Raw genomic sequence first — 21820 nt, 5'->3', positions numbered from 1 at the left:
CAATCTATGCTAAGAAATATTAACTACTGCCCTCACCCCAACCCTCACCCCCAGATCAAGAGCTCTCTCCCATGTCCTTTTTTCATAAGGAAACACTTTTTTTTTCTTTTGGCTATGCCACGCAGCATGTGGGATCTTAGTTTCCTGACCAGGGATTGAACGCTTGCCCCCTGCACTGGAAGCGTGGAGTCTTAACCACTGAACTGCCAGGGAAGTCCATTGAAAGAAAACATTATTATGGGAGTATAACATATATCTTCATTGGGGTTTCCCCAGATGTAGACACTGAGGTGAGAATTTGAGTACGAGTGGTTTACTTGCGAGATGCCCCACCCCAAATCGTGGCGGGGAGTGGGGAAGTGAAACAGGGAAGGGATGGAGCCAATACTGAGTGTGTGATGAAGCAGGTACCACTGTGGGAAAAGGGAGACCAAGCCCACCAATATCTTTGCAATGGTCTGGAGCACCCATCGGTGGCAAGGGAATTGGGACATTTACACATCACCACAGTCGGTCTTGGCTTAGGGCTACTCCTGGGGGGTGTTTATTCCTGACATCGCTGGGCTGCTGTTCTAGAGCCCAGAGAATAGAGCCCCTATGGAGAGATACAGCGACCAGCTTCAGGAGGTCAGGCCAGCAGGCACTGAAATCCTGCAGCCTGAAGAGCTGTGGGCAGACGCTGCCAGAGAACCCAGACCTTCCCATCCTCATCAACACCCGGCACGTCGGTTTCTTTTTCTTTTCCTTTTTCACTTCTGTGGTTGTAGAATGAGAGCACATGACTTTCTGGAGGTCTTCTTTGAGAAGGACCTGTTCAAGTCCGGTGAGCAGTTGTCTGGCTTCTTTTTTTAATGTAGATTTTGAGGCGTTTTTGGTATATTTAAGTATAATGCTTTTTTAAAAAATTTGTACTGGAGTATAGTTGACTTACACTGTTGTGTTAGTTTCAGGTGTACAGCAAAGCAAATTTACACACATGTATGTTTATATTCTTTTTCAAATTATTTTCCCATGTAGGTATAGATTACTACAGAGTACTGAGTAGAGTTTGCTGTGCTATATAGTAGGTCCTTATTAGTTATCTATTTTACATACAGTAGCATTTATATATTAATCCCAATCTCTTAACTTATCACTTCCACCCACATTTCCCCTTTGGTAACAATAAATTTAATTTCGAGATCTGTGAGTCTGTTTCAGTTTTGTAAATAACTTCATTTGTATCATTTTTTTATTAGATTCCACAGAGAAATGATATCATATGATATTTGTCTTTCTCTGTCTGATTTACTTCACTTAGTATGATAATCTCTAGGTCCATCCATGTTGCTGCAAATGGCATTATTTCATTCTTTTTTATGGCTGAGTAATATTCCACTGTATATATGTACCACATCTTCTTTATCCATTCATCTGTTGATGGACATTTAGGTTGCTTGGCTATTGTAAATAGTGCTGCAATGAAAATTGGGGTGCATGTATCTTTTTGAATTATGGTTTTCTCTGGATATATGCCCAAGAGTGGGATTGCTGGATCATATGTTAGATCTATATTTAGTTTTTTAAGGAGCCTCCATAACTGTTCTCCATAATAGTTGTACCAACTTACATTCCCGCCAACAGTGTAGGAGGGTTCCCTTTTCTCCACACCCTCTCCAGCATAGTTTGTAAATTTTTTTATGATGGCCCTTCTGACTGGTGTGAGATGATACCCCATTGTAGTTTGGATCTGCCTTTCTCTAATAATTAGTGATGTTGAGCATCTTTTCAAAGATGACACAAACAGATGAAGAGAAATACCATGTTCTTGGAATGGAAGAATCAATATTGTCAAAATGACTATACTACACAAAGCAATCTATGGGTTCAGTGCAATCCCTATCAAATTAGCAATGGCATTTTTCACAGAACTAGAACAAAAACTTTTACAATTTGTGTGGAAACATGAAAGACCCTGACTATCCAAAGCAATCCTAAGAAAGAAAAATGGAGCTGGAGGAATCAGGCTCCCTGACTTCAGACTACACTACAAAGCTACAGTAATCAAAACAATATGGCACTGGCACAAAAACAGAAATAGAGATCAATGAAACAGGATAGAAAGTCCAGCAATAAACCCTCACAACTGTCGTCAACTTATCTATGACAAAGGAGGCAAGAATATAAAATGGGGAAAAGACAGTCTCTTCAATAAGTGATGCTGGGAAAACGGGACAGCTACACGTAAAAGAATGAAATTAGAACATTCCCTAACACCATACAAAAAATAAACTCAAAATGGATTAATGACCTAAATGTAAGGATAGATACTATAAAACTCTTAGAGGAAAACAAAGATCACTCTCTGACATAAATCACAGCAATATCTTTCTTGATCCACCTCCAAGAGTAATGAAAATAAAACCAAAAATAAACAAATGGGACCTAATTACACTTAATAGCTTTTGCACAGCAAAGGAAACCATAAAAAAAATAAAAAGACAATTCACAGAATGGGAGAAAATATTTGCAAATGATGCAACCAGCAAGGGATTAATCTCCAAAATATACAAACAGCCCATGCAGCTCCATATAAAAAAAAAAAAAAAAAAAAAAAACACCCAATCAAAAAATGGGTGGAAGACCTAAAAAGACATTTCTCCAAAGAAGACAGACAGATGGCCAAAAAGCACATAGGTATAGTGGTTTGTTGGTTATTTGTAAATATCTTACTCCAGTCAGTATGTGGCCCTTTCTCTCTCCTGGATGAAGAGCTATTCTTTATGATGTTTTCTGTGTCCTATTTAGGAAATCTTTGCCCACACCCAAGTCATGAAGGTAGTACTCTAAGTCACCTTTGCAAGCTTTGTTGTTTAATCTTCTGCATTGTGGTATATATTCCCTGGAATGGTTTTTGTGTACAATGTAAAATGGTGTTGATTATTGATTTCATATTTACAATCAATCGATCAATCATTTACAAAAAAATATGATTTTTTTCCCACTGCATGGAAGTGGCACCTTTGTCATAAGTCAAGGGGCCTTATATGCATGGTCTATCTGTGAATCCTCAAGTTTTTACCTTCTGACTAAACAGTCTTAGCCATACAGAAAGTAAATTGATAGAAATAAACCAGCTTAATCTAATAAGACCCCAGACCTTACAACATCACTCCTAGTGGTGAAATGTTACAGCTTCCCTCCAGAGACTGGGAATAAAATATATATAATGTCCACTACCATCACTTCTATTCAACATTGCACTGGGGGGTCTTCCTAGAGCCATCAGGCAAGATAAAGAAATAAAAGGTATAAGAATCAGAAAGGAAGAAATAAAAGAGTCTACTCATAGATGACTAGTTGTATATATAAAAAATCCAAAAGGTTATATATCAAAACTGTTAATATCAGTAAGTACATTTAGCATAGTCCTGGACACAAGGTAAATATAAGAAAATAAATTGTCAGTATACACAAAAAAACAGAAAATGAAATTCAAAACTCATTCCACTTGATCACCATAAAAAGCGTCAAATAATTAGGGATAAATTTCACAACAGATGTGCAAGGCCTTTATACAGAAAATTACAAAACATCACTAAGGAACTTTTAAAAATCTAGAGGAAAGCTAGCATGTTCAATAATAGGAAGACAATATTGTGAAGATACCTGTTCTCAAGCAGGTGTTTACATTTCATGCAAAATCGATCAAATCCCAGCAGGTTTATTCATGGAAATTGATGAGCTGATTCTGAAATGTATACGGAAACGAAAGGGCCAAGAATAGCCAAAAAAGTGTTGAAGCGGGAAAAGAACAAGTATCAAACATTGTAAAAGTGCCGGGTATCCTAACATTATAAAAATACAATTTTTAGTGTAGTGTGCTGTTAACATAAGGACAGATTGATGCTCTAGAAGGGGAGGCCTGGGTATTGGTATTTTTTAAAAGCTCCTAAAAGTTTCTGATGGGTCTCCAGATGGAGAATCACTTTTCCAGCTCCAGTTTTTACTCACTTTCCTTACCCTACACTTCTCTCCTACTTTAGTTGGAATTGCCCGTCTGCTTGTATTCCTGTACCATTTTGTCCCCTTCTCTGTACTTAGAGCAGCGTACTATGTATGGTTAGTCTCCCCTTAGAGGTGTTAACCACCTAAGGGCAGGAACTTTTTCTCATATTTCTGCATGGCCTGCCTAACATCTACTAGGTAGACATTCTTAAATAAGCATTCATTAAATGGGCTCAATTACTCATGCGATCCCCTCCGTGAACCTCAAGCTGCGCTGAATAAAAGTACGTCTCTTGATCTCAGAACCCCATCTACAGTCTCCCCCAAGTCCAAAATCGAAAGGTTTACATCAATTTTCTGAGTTGCTCTCTGGGGTATCCTTATAGTTTAAGCCCTTATAAGAAAGGGCTTAAAAGTAACATCAAACAGGAAAATACAGATAAAAAGGTACCTGTCAGGCTAAACTGATAACAGTGAAATAGTCACATTACTTTAAAAAGTAAGTGGATGGGGGACTTCCTAGGTGGCGCATGTGGGTAAGAATCTGCCTGCCAATGCAGGGGACACGGGTTCGATCCCTGCCCCAGGAAGATACCACATGCTGCGGAGCAATTAAGCCCGTGCGCCACAACTATCGAGCCTGCGCTCTAGAGCCCGTGAGCCACCACTATTGAGCCCATGTGCTGCAACTACTGAAGCCCTCGCGCCTAGAGCCCGTGCTCTGCAACAAGAGAGTCAACCACAATGAGCAGCTGGTGCACCACAATGAAGAGTAGCCCCCGCTCACCGCAACTAGAGAAAGCCCGTGTGCAGCAACAAAGACCCAACACTGCCAATAAAATAAATTAATTAATTAAAAAAAAAAAAAAAAGTAAGTGGATGAGGACTTTCCTGGTGGTCCAGTGGTTAAGAATCCACGCTCCCATTGCAGAGGGCCCAGGTTTGATCCCTGGTCAGGGATCTAGATCCCACATGCATGCCACAACTAAGGAGCCCTCCTGCTGTAACTAAGACCCAGCGCAACCAAATAAATAAATAGATAAATATTTAAAGAATAATAAAGCTGGGTATCCCCTTTAAAAACAAAAGTAAGTGGGTAGAATTGTTGGCATGTGCCTGCATCTGACTATTTTTGGTACCTTAGGATACATGCCAGGGCTTTGGCCTCTCAGCTCATAAAATCCTGCTGGTCCATGAAGATGCCAGATGGATGGCCACAAGGTTGTTATTTTTAAGTCATTCCAGTTAGCTATTGACTTAGGACCTAAAATGAGGAAACAGAGAGTTTAATTAAAAGAGTGGAATTCGACTCTGGTTCTGATAAATGAAGACCCACTACAAAATCCTGGACTTGTGGTCATGCTTAGAGAGTCACACTATTCATGCTTGGCCCATTCATTTCTGGACAGTCCCAAGTGTTAGAAACCTCTAAGGCTTTTGGTACCACGTAGATCCCATTTGATCCATTTTGGTCAAGACAGATTCCAATACTTGAACAATGCTTGTCTGATCTTTACTCCTTACTTCCAATTAAATGGCCCGATTTCCTGCCACCACTCTTCAGATGACTTCATCTGGACCTACTTCAGCCTCCTGGACATGGATTCTTAATACACTCCAGGGGTCCTAGAGGGTGGCCTGATGCCCAGAAGCGAACACAGTATTCTGGGTGTGTTTAACCAAAGAACAGAATGAGTTTCTAACACCCTTTTGTTATGAGCAGTATATGCCTGTTACATTCACTTGTTGATCGATTTTCTGCCTTAACTTCACATACTTGCCTTCTTAATGAGTTTTCAGTATTTAAAAAAAACAAAACAAAACCCGCTCTTGCTTTGCTACACAGACATGTCTCTGTAGTCTTATACCTGTATAGTTCACCTTTCATACTTGTGTAGCCATCCATTGGGTTCTATTAAATTCTCTCTCACCAGATTTACCCCAGCCTAGATTTTGACTCTTTGATCCAGCTTATTACCAGGGGAACTAGTTTTGTTCCAGCCATGAGTTAGAGCAGAGCAGCAGGCACTCAGGCCCTCATCTAAGTTGTTGATACCAAAGAACAAGGCCCAGAACCAAGCCCACCATCATATGATGGAGGAGACATTGGTCCACTGGGTGCAGTTACTCAACCAGATACAAAATCACCTAATGGTGAATTATATTCTAGCCCACATTTTTCCAGCTCACTCATAGAAAAACAAAGGGGGATTTTCAAGCATCTTGCTGAAAACCAGATGCACAATGTCTACATTGTACCCTATACTCTGAAAATAACAGGAGACATAACCACTGTACCCTAAGAAGTTGCGATCTTCAGTTCAAATTGACAAGTCAATCACCTTGTCAAAGATGAGGGTGTTTAATTCCTGGGAGGGAAATACATTCACCCCTGCAATGAAGCTACATTGTCAATAAATAGTTTTATCTTCCCATTCTGTTTTTATCTGAAGGTCTAATCCAGCTGAAGTCACTTTGTTGTCACGTCCTTGTAAATTTTGCCATATCTGGGTACCTTAGCCCTATGCCTGCCAGTTACCATTTGACCTAACATGCTGAACTGCCATCCTCTGGTCACTAAAGACCAGAGGAAAGATTTCATCACAATCTAAGGCTCTAACATGTGGACAAAGACTTCCTGAATTGAATGCCTGCCAAGATCGAGACTGTCAAACTTTAAAGGATCTTGGGAATTGAAACTATACACATTTGAAATTAGTATTTGCTAATGAGGACAGCTCTTCCCTACTGAGCAGGTGTGGGTCTGGAGCAGGACTGCTAGTTGGCTCGGCTAAGAAGGGGGTGACGGGCTTCCCTGGTGGTCCAGTGGTTAAGACGCCACATTCCCAATGCAAGGGAGGCACGGGTTTGATCCCTGGTCAGGGAACTAAGATCTCACATGCTGTGCAGTACAGCCAAAAAATTTAAAAAAAGAAGAGGAGGAAGAGAAAGAAGAGGAAGAGGAAGAGGAGGAGCAAGAATAGGAAGAGGAAGAGGAAGAAGAAGAAGAAGGTGAGACAGGCAGAGGCCGAGAGCACAGGGGTTGGATCCTGAGAGACCTAGGATCTGAGCTCTGGTTCCATGGAGGTCCTAGCTCTGGGATCTTGGGAAACTTCCTTACTCTGTGCTTCTGTTTCCTTGTTTATCAAATGGTGATAATAACAGTGTCTACCTTAGAAGATTATTGTGATGATGAAATAAAAGCTAAATGCACCTAGGACACGGCACTTATTAAGCATCCAATGAGTGTCAGCTATTACTCTCCTAGGTGCCCAAAAAACCATCTCCTGATTTGACTTTCGCCCTCCTAGTAAGTTTACATCCATGAAAAGATGGGCTCCCTCGTTGTCTTCCTGTACTATTTTGGCTATTTAACAGTCGCTAAATATTAGAATGTAAATTCTACAAGAGCAGGGATTTTTCTCTGCTTCCTTTTGTGCAGTATCCTCAGTACCTAAAACACTGTTAAGCGCATAGTAGGTGCTGAATTAGCATTTGTTAAGTAAATAAACAAACCTGGTTTCCTGTCTGTCCACATTCACTCTCTCTTCAGGTTGCTTATGTGGATGAAGTAGATAAAAGGAGAAAATCTGGGTAGAACATTTACCACTACGAGGCACAGAAATACCTACTCGATAAATAGCAGCTATTATTACGTTGACATGACTCCCGGCAGGTTTACTGAGGGGAGATAAACAGCTATGGGCAGATGGAAACAAGATATGGAACAGATGGGTTTTCTCTGCTCTTGGAGTTTTCAGCCTAGTGGGGAAGCAGACAGATTTTTAAACTGAATACATTAAGTGTACAGGATAATATGGGAACAGGACACTGGGCTCTATCCAGGTCAGAGAGGTACGCAAGGCTGCTCCCACACACTAGCTTTCAAATGGAGACCTAAAAGATGAGTAGGATTTAGGTAAGTGAAGAAAAGAATATGAACAAGAATGGATGTATGTACCAGATTGGCCAAAAAGTTCCTTTGGTTTTAAGTAAAAATAAAAGACACATTTTTCATTTTCACCAAGAACTTTATTGAACAATGTATTCATTAACCAAACGAACTTTTAATATATATATATAATGTTGGGAGCAGTTTGGTTATTTATCATTTATTTATTTATTTATTTATTTTGGCTGCACTGGGTCTTCATTGCAGCATGCGGGATCTAGTTCCCTGACCAGATATAAAACCTGGGCCCCCTGCATTGGGAGCACAGAGCCTTACCCACTGGACCACCAGGGAAGTCCCCCAAACAAACTTTTTGGCCAACCCAATATACGTATATCTGAATCACTTTGCTGCACGCCTGAAACTAACCCAATATTGTAAATCACCTATACCCCAATATAAAATAAAAATTAAATTAAAAAAATCCCAGATGCAGGGATCAGCTTGTGCAAAGGCCCTCAGGTAGGGAAGAGTTTGGTTTTCTTGGAAGAATGGAGAAGCCAGTTGAAGTGTGTGCGTGTGAAGGGAAATGATGAACTCTAAGGCTGGGGGCAAGGCTGTCTGTACAAGACCCTGGTACCACACTAAGAATTCAGTGAAGAGGCTGGGCAGTCTTTGAATGATGTGAAGAGCAGAGATGTGACAAATCACAACCGATTCTGTAATGATCCTGGCTGCTCGGAGAGCTGAGGGTATACTCATGCCCATCACTTGCCTGTAGCCCAGAAAACCAGGGATGGAGCAGGGGATGGGGCTACAGGGCTGCCAGCACTATCTCAGCACACACACCGAGGGCTCTGTTATTTCTGATTGGCCAAATTACCCACTGATGCAGGAAGACCAATTTTCTCCTTCTGTGAGGAATTGTACGCATCAAAGAAAAAAATGGAAAAGTGTAGACAATGAGACTGCTTTGTCCCTTTTATGCCTATGAAGGTGTTATTTGCGTTCTCCTAGATGCCAACAGCAAAAATAGGCAGAAAAAAATAAAACCACCTGATGTGTCTTTCTTCCAGAACTCAAAGGCCACTCATATATCCTCCTGGTTCTTCTCCACGACCCTAGGAGGTGGGAAGGCGGATATTTTCATCCCTTATCTCAACCCCACCTCTTCCTCCCACTCCATTCATCTTGCAGACGGAAAACCGAAGTCACTGGCAAACGAGGTGACCATCAAAGATTTTTGTCAGAGATAAAACTAGGATTAAAAACCAGTCTCGAGATACGTTCAACAGGTTACTCCTTTCTGCCCGCGGACGCCACCGAGTTAGCATGGTTGACATCTCCCCCCTCCACTGCCGTCATGTCTAAGTCAGAGTCTCCCAAAGAGCCCGAACAGCTGCGGAAGCTCTTCATCGGAGGTTTGAGCTTTGAAAAAACCGGTGAGTCTGAGCAGCCATTCTGAGCCACGGGGAACCTCACAGACTGTGTGGTAACGAGGGATCCAGACACCAAGCGCTCCAGAGGCTTCGGGTGTGTCACTGATGCCACCGTGGAGGAGGCAGACGTGGCCATGAGTGCGAGGCCACACGAGGGGGATGGAAGAGTCAAGAGAAGATTCTCAAACACCTGGTGGCCACGTAACTGTGAAAAAGATTTTTGTTGGTGGCATTAAAGAAGACACTGAGGAACATCACCTAAGAGATTATTTTGAACAGTGTGGGAAAACTGAAGTGATTGAAATCACGACTGACCGAGGCAGTGGCAAAAAGAGAAGCTCTGTTTCCGTAACCTTGGATGACCTGGACTCCGCAGGCAAGACTTTCATTCAGAAACACCACACTGTGACTGGCCACCACTGTGAAGGAAGGAAAGCCCTGTCTAAGCAAGAGATGGCTAGTGCTTCCTCCAGCCAAAGAGGTCAAAGTGGTTCTGGAAACTTTGGTGGTGGTCGTGGAGGTGGTTTTGGTGGGAATGACAACTTTGGTCGTGGAGGAAACGTCAGTGGTCGAGGTGGCTTTGGTGGCAGCCATGGTGGTGGTGGATATGGTGGCAGTGGGGCTGGCTATCGTGGATTTGGTAATGATGGAAGCAATTTTGGAGGTGGTGGAAGCTACAATGATTTTGGCAATTACAACAATCAATCTTCGAATTTTGGACCCATGAAAGGAGGAAACTTTGGAGGCAGAAGTTCTGGCCCCTATGGGGGTGGAGGCCAATACTTGGCCAAACCACAAAACCAAGGTGGCTGTGGCGGTTCCAGCAGCAGCAGGAGCCATGGCAGTGGCAGAAGGTTTTCATTACTGCCAGGAAACAAACCTTAGCAGGAGAGGAGAGCCAGAGAAGCGACAGGGAAGCTACCGGTTACAACAGATTTGTGAACTCAGCCAAGCACAGTGGTGGCAGGGCCCAGCTGCTACAAAGAAGACATATTTTAGACAACACTCATGTGTATGGGCAAAAAACACTTATTTGTGACTAATTGTAGAACAGGTTATTTTAGTTTCTGTTCTGTGGAAAGTATCAAGCATTCCAACAAAGGATTTTAATGTAGTTTTTTTTTTTTTTTTTTTGCACCTATGCTGTTGATTGCTAAGTGTAATAGTCTGATCATGACGCTGAATAAATGTGTCTTTTTTTTAATGTGCTGTGTAAAGTTAGTATACTCTGAAGCCATTTTGGTAAATTACCCCAACAGGGTGAAGTTAGAATTCCTTCAGGGTGATGCCAGGTTCCATTTGAAATTTATTTACAACCTGCTTTGGCGGAGAAGCTATTGTCTTCAGAAACCTTGGTGTAGTTGAACTGACAGTTACTGTGTTGTGACCTGGAGTTCACCTTTAAAAGGGTCACCCAAGCAAAGTCATGGAGTTTTTTTGGTTATTAATATGATTGTTGGCACATCCTATGCAATATATCTAAATTGAATTATGGTACCAGATAAAGTTACAGATGGGAATGAAGCTTGTGTACCATCCATTATCATGTGTAATCAATAAACGATTTAATACCCTTATGGAAAAAAAAAAAAGCCTCATAATTCCAAGCCTTCCTTCCCGTGTATCCATATTAGAAACAAATGGGCATGAAGGCGATCTCTCTCACAAATGCATTTGCTGCCAGCATGAGCTACACAGAAATGAACAGTCAGTAGGAGGGAGTAACTCGACTCTCCCCACTTCACAAAGGAGCTGTCTTGAGGTCCAGCCTATACCCAACTGTTTCCCGGGCATTGAAACCTGGACGTCCCATAAACACCTATGACTCATACCTGAAAAAGAGGTCATCATACCCACCCCCAACCCTGTTCCTCTTTCTGCATTTCTCACCTCAACACTGCTTTTCCTCTAGTCATCCACTCCCTCCACCTTCATCCCCACGTGCCGTCAATCAGAACGCCCTGTGCAGTCACCTCCTTAACTAGCTCTCCGATCATGTCTCAGGCCACCCCCAGCTGCTCCCCATCGCTTTTGCTCTCACCCCAACTCAAGTCTGGATGATTGCAGTAGCCTCCAGCTGTTCCTCTGGCTGTGTCCAGACCCCTCCACCCCCATCCCATCCTCCTCTCTGCCACTAGCATGAGGCACCCAAGATGGGGACCCTTAACTCCACTGTTTTAAATCCTCCAATGACCAGCCCCAATGCTTGCACGAAAAGTCAAGCCTTAGCGTTGCACCCCAGTCTCTTCACGATGTGGAATTCGCCTGTCGCTCTCTGGAATTCTCCCCCTTGCTCCTTGTGCTTCGCCCATGCCAAGTGACCTGCTGGTCCCCAGCACGTGATGGACGGAGCCCTCCATCACTTCTGATCCATCTCGTACCACTCTCCCTCACCCTGGCCTCCTCATGTTCCTCTAACCCATACGGTGCATCCCTGTTTAGGGCCTCTGCACGGACTGCTTCCCCATCTGGAACCTCTTTCTCCAGATATTTGCATGGCCAATTCCCTTACCTTCTTCACATGTCACCTACTCAGATGTCACCTTCCCAGTGAGGTTTATTCTTGCCACCCTATTTAAGTCTGCACACCAGCCCCTCCCTTGGCACTCCAGTTTCTCCTGACTGCCTTGATTTCTTTTTATGTCACCTTTGAACAGGCCACGTAAACAATTACATTCACTGTTTATTGTCTGTGCCTTACTGCTCCACCCCCAACCCCTACCTCTAGAATGTAAGCTCCAGGAGGGCAGCAATTTTTCTATTATTAAGACTGTGGATACATCCCAACCATCTGAAACAGTGCCCAACAAATAGCAGGCACCCTGTAGGTTTCTGTTGAATAAATTGAATGCATAAATGTACCTGTTCGTTCACATCTCTCTGTTCACACCTTCTTCTCTAGTCATCCTACTTCCCCACTGCTATGATCTCATTGACATTTTCTGCTTCAAATGTGTCGTTTACCTATCGGTCTCCTCAACCTCTTGGGCCAGGGGAGGCATCTTAGGTTATCTTTCTATGCCTACTTCCTGACACACTCCAGCAAATAAAAGGCGCTTAATAAATATTTGTTGAACTCCAATGCCCTGGATCATGTATTTCAGGCAACGTATACAAACTCGGACCATAACTATACAGAAGGGCTCATTCCTGAACCATAGATCACCTTTGTTCCATAAATCTTTTGCTTAAACCAGGAGGTACTGATGTATCCATTTGGATAACTGGTTGCGGCAGGTGCCAATTTTTGCAAATTCTGTTTCGCCAGGATTTCAGAAAATGCAATTTGGTCTTGAATAGCTGGCCTCAGACAGATGGTTAGTATGTTCTGATTTTTAGAATTAGGGATGCTCCCTGACTGAAAATAAAGAGGCGAGGGGGTGTAGAATCACTATTATTTCATTACTTACTATATGTAAGACATCATGCCAGCCATTTTACGTATATTAACTCATTTTATCCACAACAAACTCCTGAAGCAGATCTTATTATCTACATTGCACGTTTCAGAGAATTAAATAACCATCCAAGGTCATGTGACAAGTGAGTGGGGTGACAGGAATGTGACCAAATTTCCTGTGGAACAGAGCCCCAGCCCCCTGCGCCCTGCCACCATGAGGGCTTTTATTCTCAGTGTCACCTTCTTGTACATTATGAACTCACACACCTATTTTATTGTCTCTGTACCTTTGGCGTTTGATTCTTTTATAACCCTGAACACAGCAGTGTATGTTGTCTATAACATACCTGTTCTTTTAAAGTTTGGACCCTACAGGAGTACAGAATCTAATAAAATTTACTGCTGGCCTGTGAGTACCCTGGAGTGTGACAGCAGCCTGCTGTGAAGAGGTGTCCTTCTCCAGGACCTACCTGAAAAGTCCCGCCCAGCCTTCACCCTGGGGACCGATTGGAATTTAGCCTGACCTGATTTGATTAGGAAGGGCAGTTCCATAATGCTGAATCTGAAATTTTTCAGTTCCTGCTCAAGGATTTCTAATTTTCTTAGGCAAAAACAAAACAGGAAAAAAAAAGACAACAAAACAACAAGGGAGGAAGCAGTCAGGGAGGGTGGGAGGGATGCAGGAGATACAGTTTGCAGCATTCGTTTTTGAACAGCCAGGGCACGGGCTCTGCCCTCCCTCAGGACTGAACAGGGGAGAGTCCAGGTGAACGTGCCCTTTCAGGAGGATTGTGAGGGAAGAGCAGACGTGCCAGAGCACTCAGAACTCTATCCCAGAGGAAAAATAACAACAACTGTATTTGATTCTGTTCCAGCCTCTCTTGTCGTATCTGAGGAGACTAAAGGAGTAAAGGGCTCTCATAGTGTGTATATGTCCATCCCAACCTCCCAACTTATCCCTCCCTCCCTTACCCCCTGGTAACCATGAGTGTGTTTTCTACATCTGAACTCTATTTCTGTTTGGAGATAGTAGATTCATTGGTACCCTTTTTTAAGATTCCATATATAAGCCATATCATATGATATTCATCTTTCTCTGACTTACGTCATATCTTTAGGTCCATCCATTTTGCTGCAAGTGGCATTATTTTGTTCTTTTTATGTCTGAGTAATATTCCACTGTATACACACCACTATATATAAAATAGATAACTAATAAGAACCTGCTCTATAGCACAGGGAACTCAGTACTCTGTAATGGCCTATATGGGAAAAGAATATAAAAAAGAGGGGGTATGTGTGTATGTATAATTGAGTCACTTTGCTGTACACCTGAAACTAACAAAGTATTGTAAATCAACTATACTCCAATAAAATTTTTTTTAAAAGGGCTGTTGGGACTTCCCTGGTGGTGCAGTGGTTAAGAATCTGCCTGCCAATGCAGGGAGCATGGGTTCAATCCCTGGTCTGGGAAGATCCCACATGCTGCGGAGCAACTAAGCCCGCGAGCCACAACTACTGAAGCCCTTGTGCTACAACTATTGAAGCCCACGTGCCTAGTGCCTGTACTCTACAATAAGAGAAGCCACCGCAATGAGAAGCCCATGAATCACAATGAAGAGGAGCCCCCACTAGAAGCAACTAGAGAAAGCCCACGTGCAGAAACAAAGACCCAATGCAGCTAAAATAAATAAATAATAAATACATTTTTAAAAAAAGAGTTGTTTAACTGTATTAAAAATAATAATAATAATAATAATAATAATAAAATAAAAATTAAAAGGGCTGTTGTAGGAGAAGAGACCACATTCACCAGTGAGGATGCACCAGACAGGAGAAGCATCAGCAACGACGTCTGGCGATCCAGGAGCTTAGCTGAGCACAAACATAATGATGGCCGTGCACGTAGCCCCAAGGTCAAAGTGGAAAACGCGTGATCTTAGGACACTGACGATGCTTCCAGAAGCTTCCCCTTTAGGACCTGCTGGATGCACCAAAGACACGGAAGCTCAGTCTGCAACCAGAGAGAGAGCCGCCATCTGTTAGTCCACAAAAAGTGGCTCAGAGTGTCTATCTGATGCCCTGTCGTTTGTCTCTGTCATTGGTGAACTTTGGAATAAAATGTTCATTCAATTTTATGGCTGGGAGAGGCCTCAGAGACAGATGTTATCCACCCCCTCATTTTACTGATGAGGCTTCTCAGACACAGATGGATGTAGGGAACTCCACTTTTCAACATTTATGAGAACATGCAGTGCAGTCTCAGAGGCACACTTCGGCTGGTTCTGGGTCGTGCTGAATCTGTGCATCCCGCCCAGCTGTCCCCACGAGCACCCCTGGATCTGCCAGAGTATGTGTTCCAGCTGGAGATTTGGGAAAATGTCATCATCTTATGGCTTGGAAAATAACGTTCGGAAAAATAAAAAGTTCAGAAAGTCTGGTTTGGCTTTTGCATCTGAGCTGAGATGCACGAGCTGAGAAGGGAAGAGAATTAAAACATGTTCTCCTTTTTTCCTCATTTTTTAGTTTTTACGGAAATATGTGTTTGGGGAGAGAAACGGCGAGTCTCTGCGGGTCCCCATTTGGGCCATTGACAAAGGTGACAATAGGAAGGAATCTAGGTCCTTAAGAAGAAAAAGAAGTACATGGATGTGGAACAAAGTGAATTTTAGAAGGTAGCAGGTCACATAGAATTTTCACAAATGTAACAGCTTAAGGATGCTCTTTGAAAAAGCTGATTTAAATATATTAGGCCTGTGTAGCTAAACTGGTAGAAACTGGGGGCAGGAGACAGAGCAGGCGGGATGCTGGGGGCGGAGGGCGAAGAGCCTGCTGCTGGGGAGCTGCGGCGGGGCGGCCGTGGGATGGGATCTGTGGCCTCACATCAGCACCCGCCCCAGGAGGGAGGAGGCGGGGGAGCTCAGAGCACAGCCTCTTCCAGAATCTGCTACCTCACCCGTGGAAGGAGAGCTCCTGCCAGCTGCCCTGGGGTCAACCAGCGGCTCGTGAAGCAGGGGATGAGGAAAACAGGCAGGAGACCTCAGCAGCCCTCTTGGCACAAGGAAAGTGAAATCCACAATAAACTCAGGAGACTTGAAAAAGAACAGAGGGCAGAAGGGAGCCTTTGTATTAGAATAGCTCTGTGTTTACACTGAAAGTGGAAACATGCAAAGAAGGCTTCGGTAGGCCACCTTCCTCCTTCCTTATTCTTCCCTCCTTCCAGAGCGCCCAACTATGCAAACATCCGGGTCCTAAAGGACATTAAATATTGGTTAACAATCAGGGTAACCCAGAAATATTGACACGGGGTGCCTAAAAGCATGCTGAGTCTAACATTCCTCAGTTAAAGAAAATAAGCAGAATCTCTCAATGTTTCCTAAGCTAAATAATAAAACATAACTTGTTCCTAAAATTTAAGCAGTGATCTGGGGATGTTTTTACATGTTATTGGCACTTTTTTTTTTTTAATGAATAGATGCTGTAAGAGACAAAAGTGTTTATTGCTAGTTAAGGAAAGGTCCCTTTCTCATAGCACTGGCTTCCTTCTCCCTGTTTGCACAATAAAAAGGGGTGTGTGTTAATAGAGGCTATTCAGACAGTGGGCTTGCTCGCCACTTAAACTTTGTGCCCTGCTGGCACCTTCATTCACAGAGCTGTTCACCTTATCACACACCAGGGAACACTGTCTCCTCCATTTTACAGAAGGCAGCGAGAATTGCATCCCAGGGATAGCTGTGATGCCAGTAGAGGGGTCGGAAAGAGACAGAAGCTCAAGAGTCAACAAATCTGAGTTTGTGCTTTGAGATGCTGCCTGTGCACTGTGTGCCCCCAGCCCCGTGTTCATCTTGGGAGCCAGGCAGCCCAGCGCCCAGCTCACTTGGTTTCTGGTCCTCTGCTATTTCCCTTTCCCGGTACAGGCTCAGTACAAGGGTAGGGAAGACGATGACTCTTCTGGTCCTCTGTGTGTGTGTGTGTGTGTGTGTGTGTGTGTGTGCTGTTTACTACGGACTAAATTACAGGACTAAATTACCGTTTCTGTATGCATCCCTCTCCCCAAATAGCTAGATTAGTAGCTACTTGACAAGCAACCTCATATACTTTTCATCTTCAGAACCCAAGCATGTAGCAAAATGCTTACTGCAGAGTAGGAAATGAATGGATTACATTTTTTAAAAGTCCATGAATGAATGAATTCTTTGTTTCTGGCTGAATCAGCTTGGAGGCCCTGCATCACACCAAAGGGTCCTAGGAAACCATGTTCTGTGTGGCAACTCCACCTTCTGTTGTGTGATTTGGGAGGTGGTCTATTTTTCACACTCTGGGTATATACTGAAGTATCAGCAGGGTTATTTTACTTCCTCTGTATATTTTGGGGTCTAAGCATTCACCGTATATGATTATCAGTCTTTTCTTTCCAATCCCTGCAGGACAGAACATTATTCCATCCTGTAAGTAACAGCTGCATGGACTGCAACCCCGCAGAGAAGAAGATTTTCATGGCCAGATGCGACCCTCTCTCTGAGACTCAGCAGTGGATTTTTGAACATATTAATATGACTGTTTTAGAAAAATTTAACTACCATGCCAGCTCCTAGAAAGAAAAAAGGATGGAAGAAAGAGTGATTACCTACAGGTTATAAAAACTAAATTTTAGCCAGCCTCTGGGTCAACGGAGTCAGGAATAACATTTCCTAGATCCAGGAAGCCTGGTTTAAAGATCTGTAAATGCCATGTCAAAGTAGGTCGTCCCGAAGAACTTCCTGCACCTGAAGAACTTGGCTGAGAACCTCACCAGCTGCTTCTGAGAACTTGAGCAGTCCCCTTGCTGGCCAAGGGCAAAGATGATTTAGGGACTTTTCCAAACAACTGCTGAGTTAATAAATCCTAGCATTTCTCAGGTCAAATCCTGCAGTAGTGAGTAGCTATGAATGGATCCTATTAAGTGGGTGGGTAGGGTGGAGGTGAAGGGCGGGACCACTCTGACAACCTGTTGCAGGTTTAGAACAAGCCGTTCTACTATAATGAGAATGGTTAAAAGTGCTGCAGATGATTCTAGAGTGCTCATACCATTCTGTGTTCTTGTTTTGTTTTGCAATGAGGGTGGGCTAAGACTTAAATTACATCATGAAATGGACTTGGAGTGTCTCCATGCCTTCACTGACGTCTGCCATTTTCCTTTTACAGCAGAGGTAACATACTGGTCATAAAAGTTCATGCTCCGTAAATCAGCTTAAGTTCTAATTCAGTGCCCTTGTACGAATCCAGCTGAAAAACAAACACGAAAAACTATGCTACCAAGTTACTCCAAAGAGAAAGATTGCACAGAAGCAGCAAAACCACGTAAGGTTTAAGGAGAGGAGTTTCCCTAGGAAATCTATTTTTACTTTTCTATTATTTTTAGAATTTTAAAAGTCTGATGTTTGTCCAGTCATAGTTTTAGTAAGGCAAGACATGGAGTGAGGTTGATGTAAATTGTTCAGGAGATTCTTAACCCCAAATAAATCTACACTCCAAGTGACATGTGAAAATGGCTTAGTACACTTCAATTATGTCTGATCCGTGCTGGGGACATAGAACTGGTGGGGTTTTGCTCTCAGCTGGGGTTTCTTGTTTATTTGTTTTATATCGTAGATATTAATGATGCTTTAGTTTGCCTTGGAAGCACATTGAAGGAATTTCCATTAATAAAGTGCTTCTGACCCCATTTTCTATTAATGGGACAATACTTCAGGGATGATTAAAAAACTAAACGGAACATTTAATCCTTAAAAGAATTTTTTTTTTACTTTTGAATAGCAGTGGGGGTGGGGGAAGAATATACAGGGATGAGTATATAGAGGAAAGAATGATGTTTGTTTTCTATATACATTTCTCAAGGTTTTTTTCAGGTAGAGTTTTTATTTTGCTTTTCTTGTTTTCTTTTAACCTGGTTTTCATATTAATAAAAAATATATATATGTATATTGTCTTGGATATAAAAGCATTGAATTTTAGAATTGCGAAGACACTTGGAATCCAGTCCCTTTGTTTTCATAGATGAATAGCGAAAGCCCAGGGAGAGTGGTCCTAATTCCTGGCAGCACGGATGCGTCTTCCAGCGCATGGTGTCGAGGGCTGGTCCTGTGTTTTGTTGCCTCTTCTGTTATCCAGGAAGGTTCTGGTTATTACCCTGATTTAACAAGAAATGTTCAGTCCCTAGGTGAGGATGATATGCTTGCCTGGGGAGGCCTACAAGACTGGCATTCACGTTCAGAAGTTTTAACATGTGAAACCTCCTCTAGTAAATGTTCGTGATTTTGTTCTCTCCTTGAGATCTAATCAAAATGTCCAGTTAAACTGCCCTGCTAATAGGTGGGGAAGAGTTATTTCGTTATCTTTACTGATTTCTTTCAAGCATACTTTTGAAGAGCTATTCTTTCTAAACTGACAGTTGCAGAGATTTTTTGTGTGTAGGTCAAGAGATCTTGAAGCATTCAAGATGCACAGTGGAGAAAATCAATAGAGAGAAATTAACCTGTGTGTTGAACAATTCCAGACAGTGGGTGAAGATTTATCTCAAGTGTTCAGACAGCAATCTGGTTGTAGAATGAGATGAGCCTATAAAAATCCACATTATGTTATTAAACAGTTGACTGCTGTTTACAGTTTCACCGAAGAGCCAGCCCTGGGTTCTGTGCCCTGGAAAGCCTGGATTTGCAATATGCAAAGGTGCTCTTATCACGGGAATACCACATCCTTTTGGTGTGACACCCAGGAGCCACATAGACTGGGTTCCTGATCTCAGAGGGCCTTGTCTCTTACTTTAGCTAAAAGGATGTAATATAAAGAATTAAAATTAAAAAACTTTTCAAGAGAAGCCTGAGACATGAAAGCCAAAATTAAAACCTCAAACTGCCAAGTAAATATTAGATGTGTGCAAAGGGGGACCATCCAAGCAGAATAAAATGAAGCCTCAGAATCTGCCCCCAGGCAGGAGGGCCTGACACTGCAATAAACACGTCCGAGCAGGCGGTCCCAGTACCACCACAGGGTGGGACGCTGCTTACTTGAAACACCACTATGGCCATTCTAAAAAATAGAAGATTACATATATTTGTGCATTTATTTGGCAAGAGAAGTGAGGAGTCATCAGAGAGATTCTCTTCTGTGGCAAGAACATAATTTAGAAGTGGAACATCAGAGTTCTGACCCTCCCTTTTATCAGAATGGGAAGAAAAATAGCACAAAGTTCATCTGGCTTCAGAAATCTCTACTTTTCCAGAATAAGAAATGGTTTTGCCAGAAGTTAGAAAACAGTTGATTTTTCAAATCCTTTTTATGTATTTACTGAGAAAAAGCTGTGCTGGAAAACCATTGTGAACTAATTGTGGGATTTATATGTGCTCCAGGGCTGGATTAATACCATGGCAATAACATGAGTGGCTTCTAGGTCTACTGCTATTTAGTTTAAAATATTAACATGTTCACATGACTGTTTTTAAATGTACTCATTATATCAGAGGCCTCAGTGTGTAATGCAAGTTCCAGGATTATTTTGTGAGCTGGTAACATAGAGCTTTATACAATAGATGTGTAACACATAATGAAAATGGATTTACAGTCAATGAGCGAGAGTGTTAGGCCCATTCTGTTCACATTCTAGCAAAACACGTGACACCGTGTCCTTTAGGGGCAATTATATGTTTTTTAAAAAAGCAGCCAGAAAATAAAGGGCATATAAATATCTCTTTTGTGCTTCTTGCCCTCGCATGAAAAACTTCTGTTTCAATTCCTTCATAACTATCTCCATAATGAAGGAGAAAAAGGAACATTTTATTGGAAAGACTGGCTTATAAAGTTCATGGCAGACATATCAAAAGAGCCAAGGACACTCGGATGAGGAAGCCGGCTGTCCAGTGAGAAAAGGCCACCCCCACCTCTGGGTGACATCACACACCTGAGGACCACAACAACGTTGATGGCAAGGCTGTGACTTTCCTCCTGCTTTTGACTGCCTGTCAAAGTGTCACGGACTCTTTGCCAGGAGTGGCTAGTTCCCCAGCCTCCAAATGCTGCCGGGTCACATTATGCAGAATTTAGAGTCTTCCTAATACTAGGAGGTTCTTGGGGACACTGATTTATCCCTGGGACTGCTTTAGGAAAATCCCCTGTGGTTTCTTCCTCTGGCAGGGATGTAAGGAGGAAATCCGTTTTCATAAGCAGCTGCTGGAGATAAAGAAAGAGGGCATTTTATATAAATCCTCAGAGAGAACACCTCAAAGGGAAAATATTTCTCAGTGATACCCTGTGATTCTGGGAGTAAATGCAAACAGTGAGAGGCAGGCTATACCTCTAGACATGGGTGCCCGTCACCCCCTGCCTTCACTCCATTGCCAGGCCCTGCCCTGGCCATCCTAACTCTCAGATGACACCACCAGCTGTAATTACTCTCCACGTGTGGGACCATGGCGGGAACACTCAAGTATGACAAGTGGCCAGTCTTCCCACGCTGCCGATGTTGGAAGATTGCTGTTTGATTTATGTCTGGAGCCTTTGCTGGAGACCCGGGAGCTGTTCGCGACTCTATTTGGTAGACTTGACATTGGCCCCGAGCTTTTATTACAGTCACTCATCTCTGCACTTGATGCACCAGGCTGGTGTATCTGGTACTGCGGCTTCTCAGCAGACGACAGCTCAGGCACAAGTCTGATGCTTCACTTCAGAGAAACCTGGGGACAACTCTTGTGTCCCTCCAGCCTGAAGTGGTCCCCTTCAGCTCACCATGAGACAGCCCCCAGGGTCCCTGGAGTTTGCTGCCCCCCCAAGTGTGCCCGGGCCAACCTCAGTACAGAAAGCCTGGACGTTGCAGAATCTTCTATCCTGACATCATTCACCTTGAGAAGGTGAGCTTATTAGTTTGCAACTAAGTGACAAAGGTCCTGGTTTACCAGGGACAGTCCTGGTTTCTGCCTGTCGTTATCAACAGTGCCTCCTTTCACTCTTAAAATTGTCCTAGTTTTGATAGCAAATTATATGGTCACTCTATCTATAATCCACTTGCCTGTTTACTTCATAGTTCCTCTACACAAAGTTAAAATGCCCTGTACTTATGAATACCCAGAG

General features: G+C 42.8%; 1 protein-coding gene across 1 annotated transcript in view; it reads left to right on the top strand.

The window, feature by feature from the left end:
- Positions 1 to 17548, top strand: part of GALNTL6 (polypeptide N-acetylgalactosaminyltransferase like 6) — a 1169120-nt gene extending 1151572 nt beyond the window's left edge. Inside the window, exon 12 of the mRNA XM_057724757.1 lies at positions 17146 to 17548. Coding sequence (XP_057580740.1) covers positions 17146 to 17313 — 168 coding nt within the window. The 3' untranslated portion in view covers positions 17314 to 17548. The remainder of the gene's footprint in view (positions 1 to 17145) is intronic.
- Positions 17549 to 21820: the final 4272 nt, after the last annotated feature.

The sequence above is a fragment of the Hippopotamus amphibius genome, chromosome 2 (assembly GCF_030028045.1).
Source record: "Hippopotamus amphibius kiboko isolate mHipAmp2 chromosome 2, mHipAmp2.hap2, whole genome shotgun sequence".
In the NCBI taxonomy this organism is placed as follows: domain Eukaryota; kingdom Metazoa; phylum Chordata; class Mammalia; order Artiodactyla; family Hippopotamidae; genus Hippopotamus; species Hippopotamus amphibius.
Note: the sequence above shows the minus strand (reverse complement) of the source record. Positions and strands in the feature narration are given on the sequence as shown.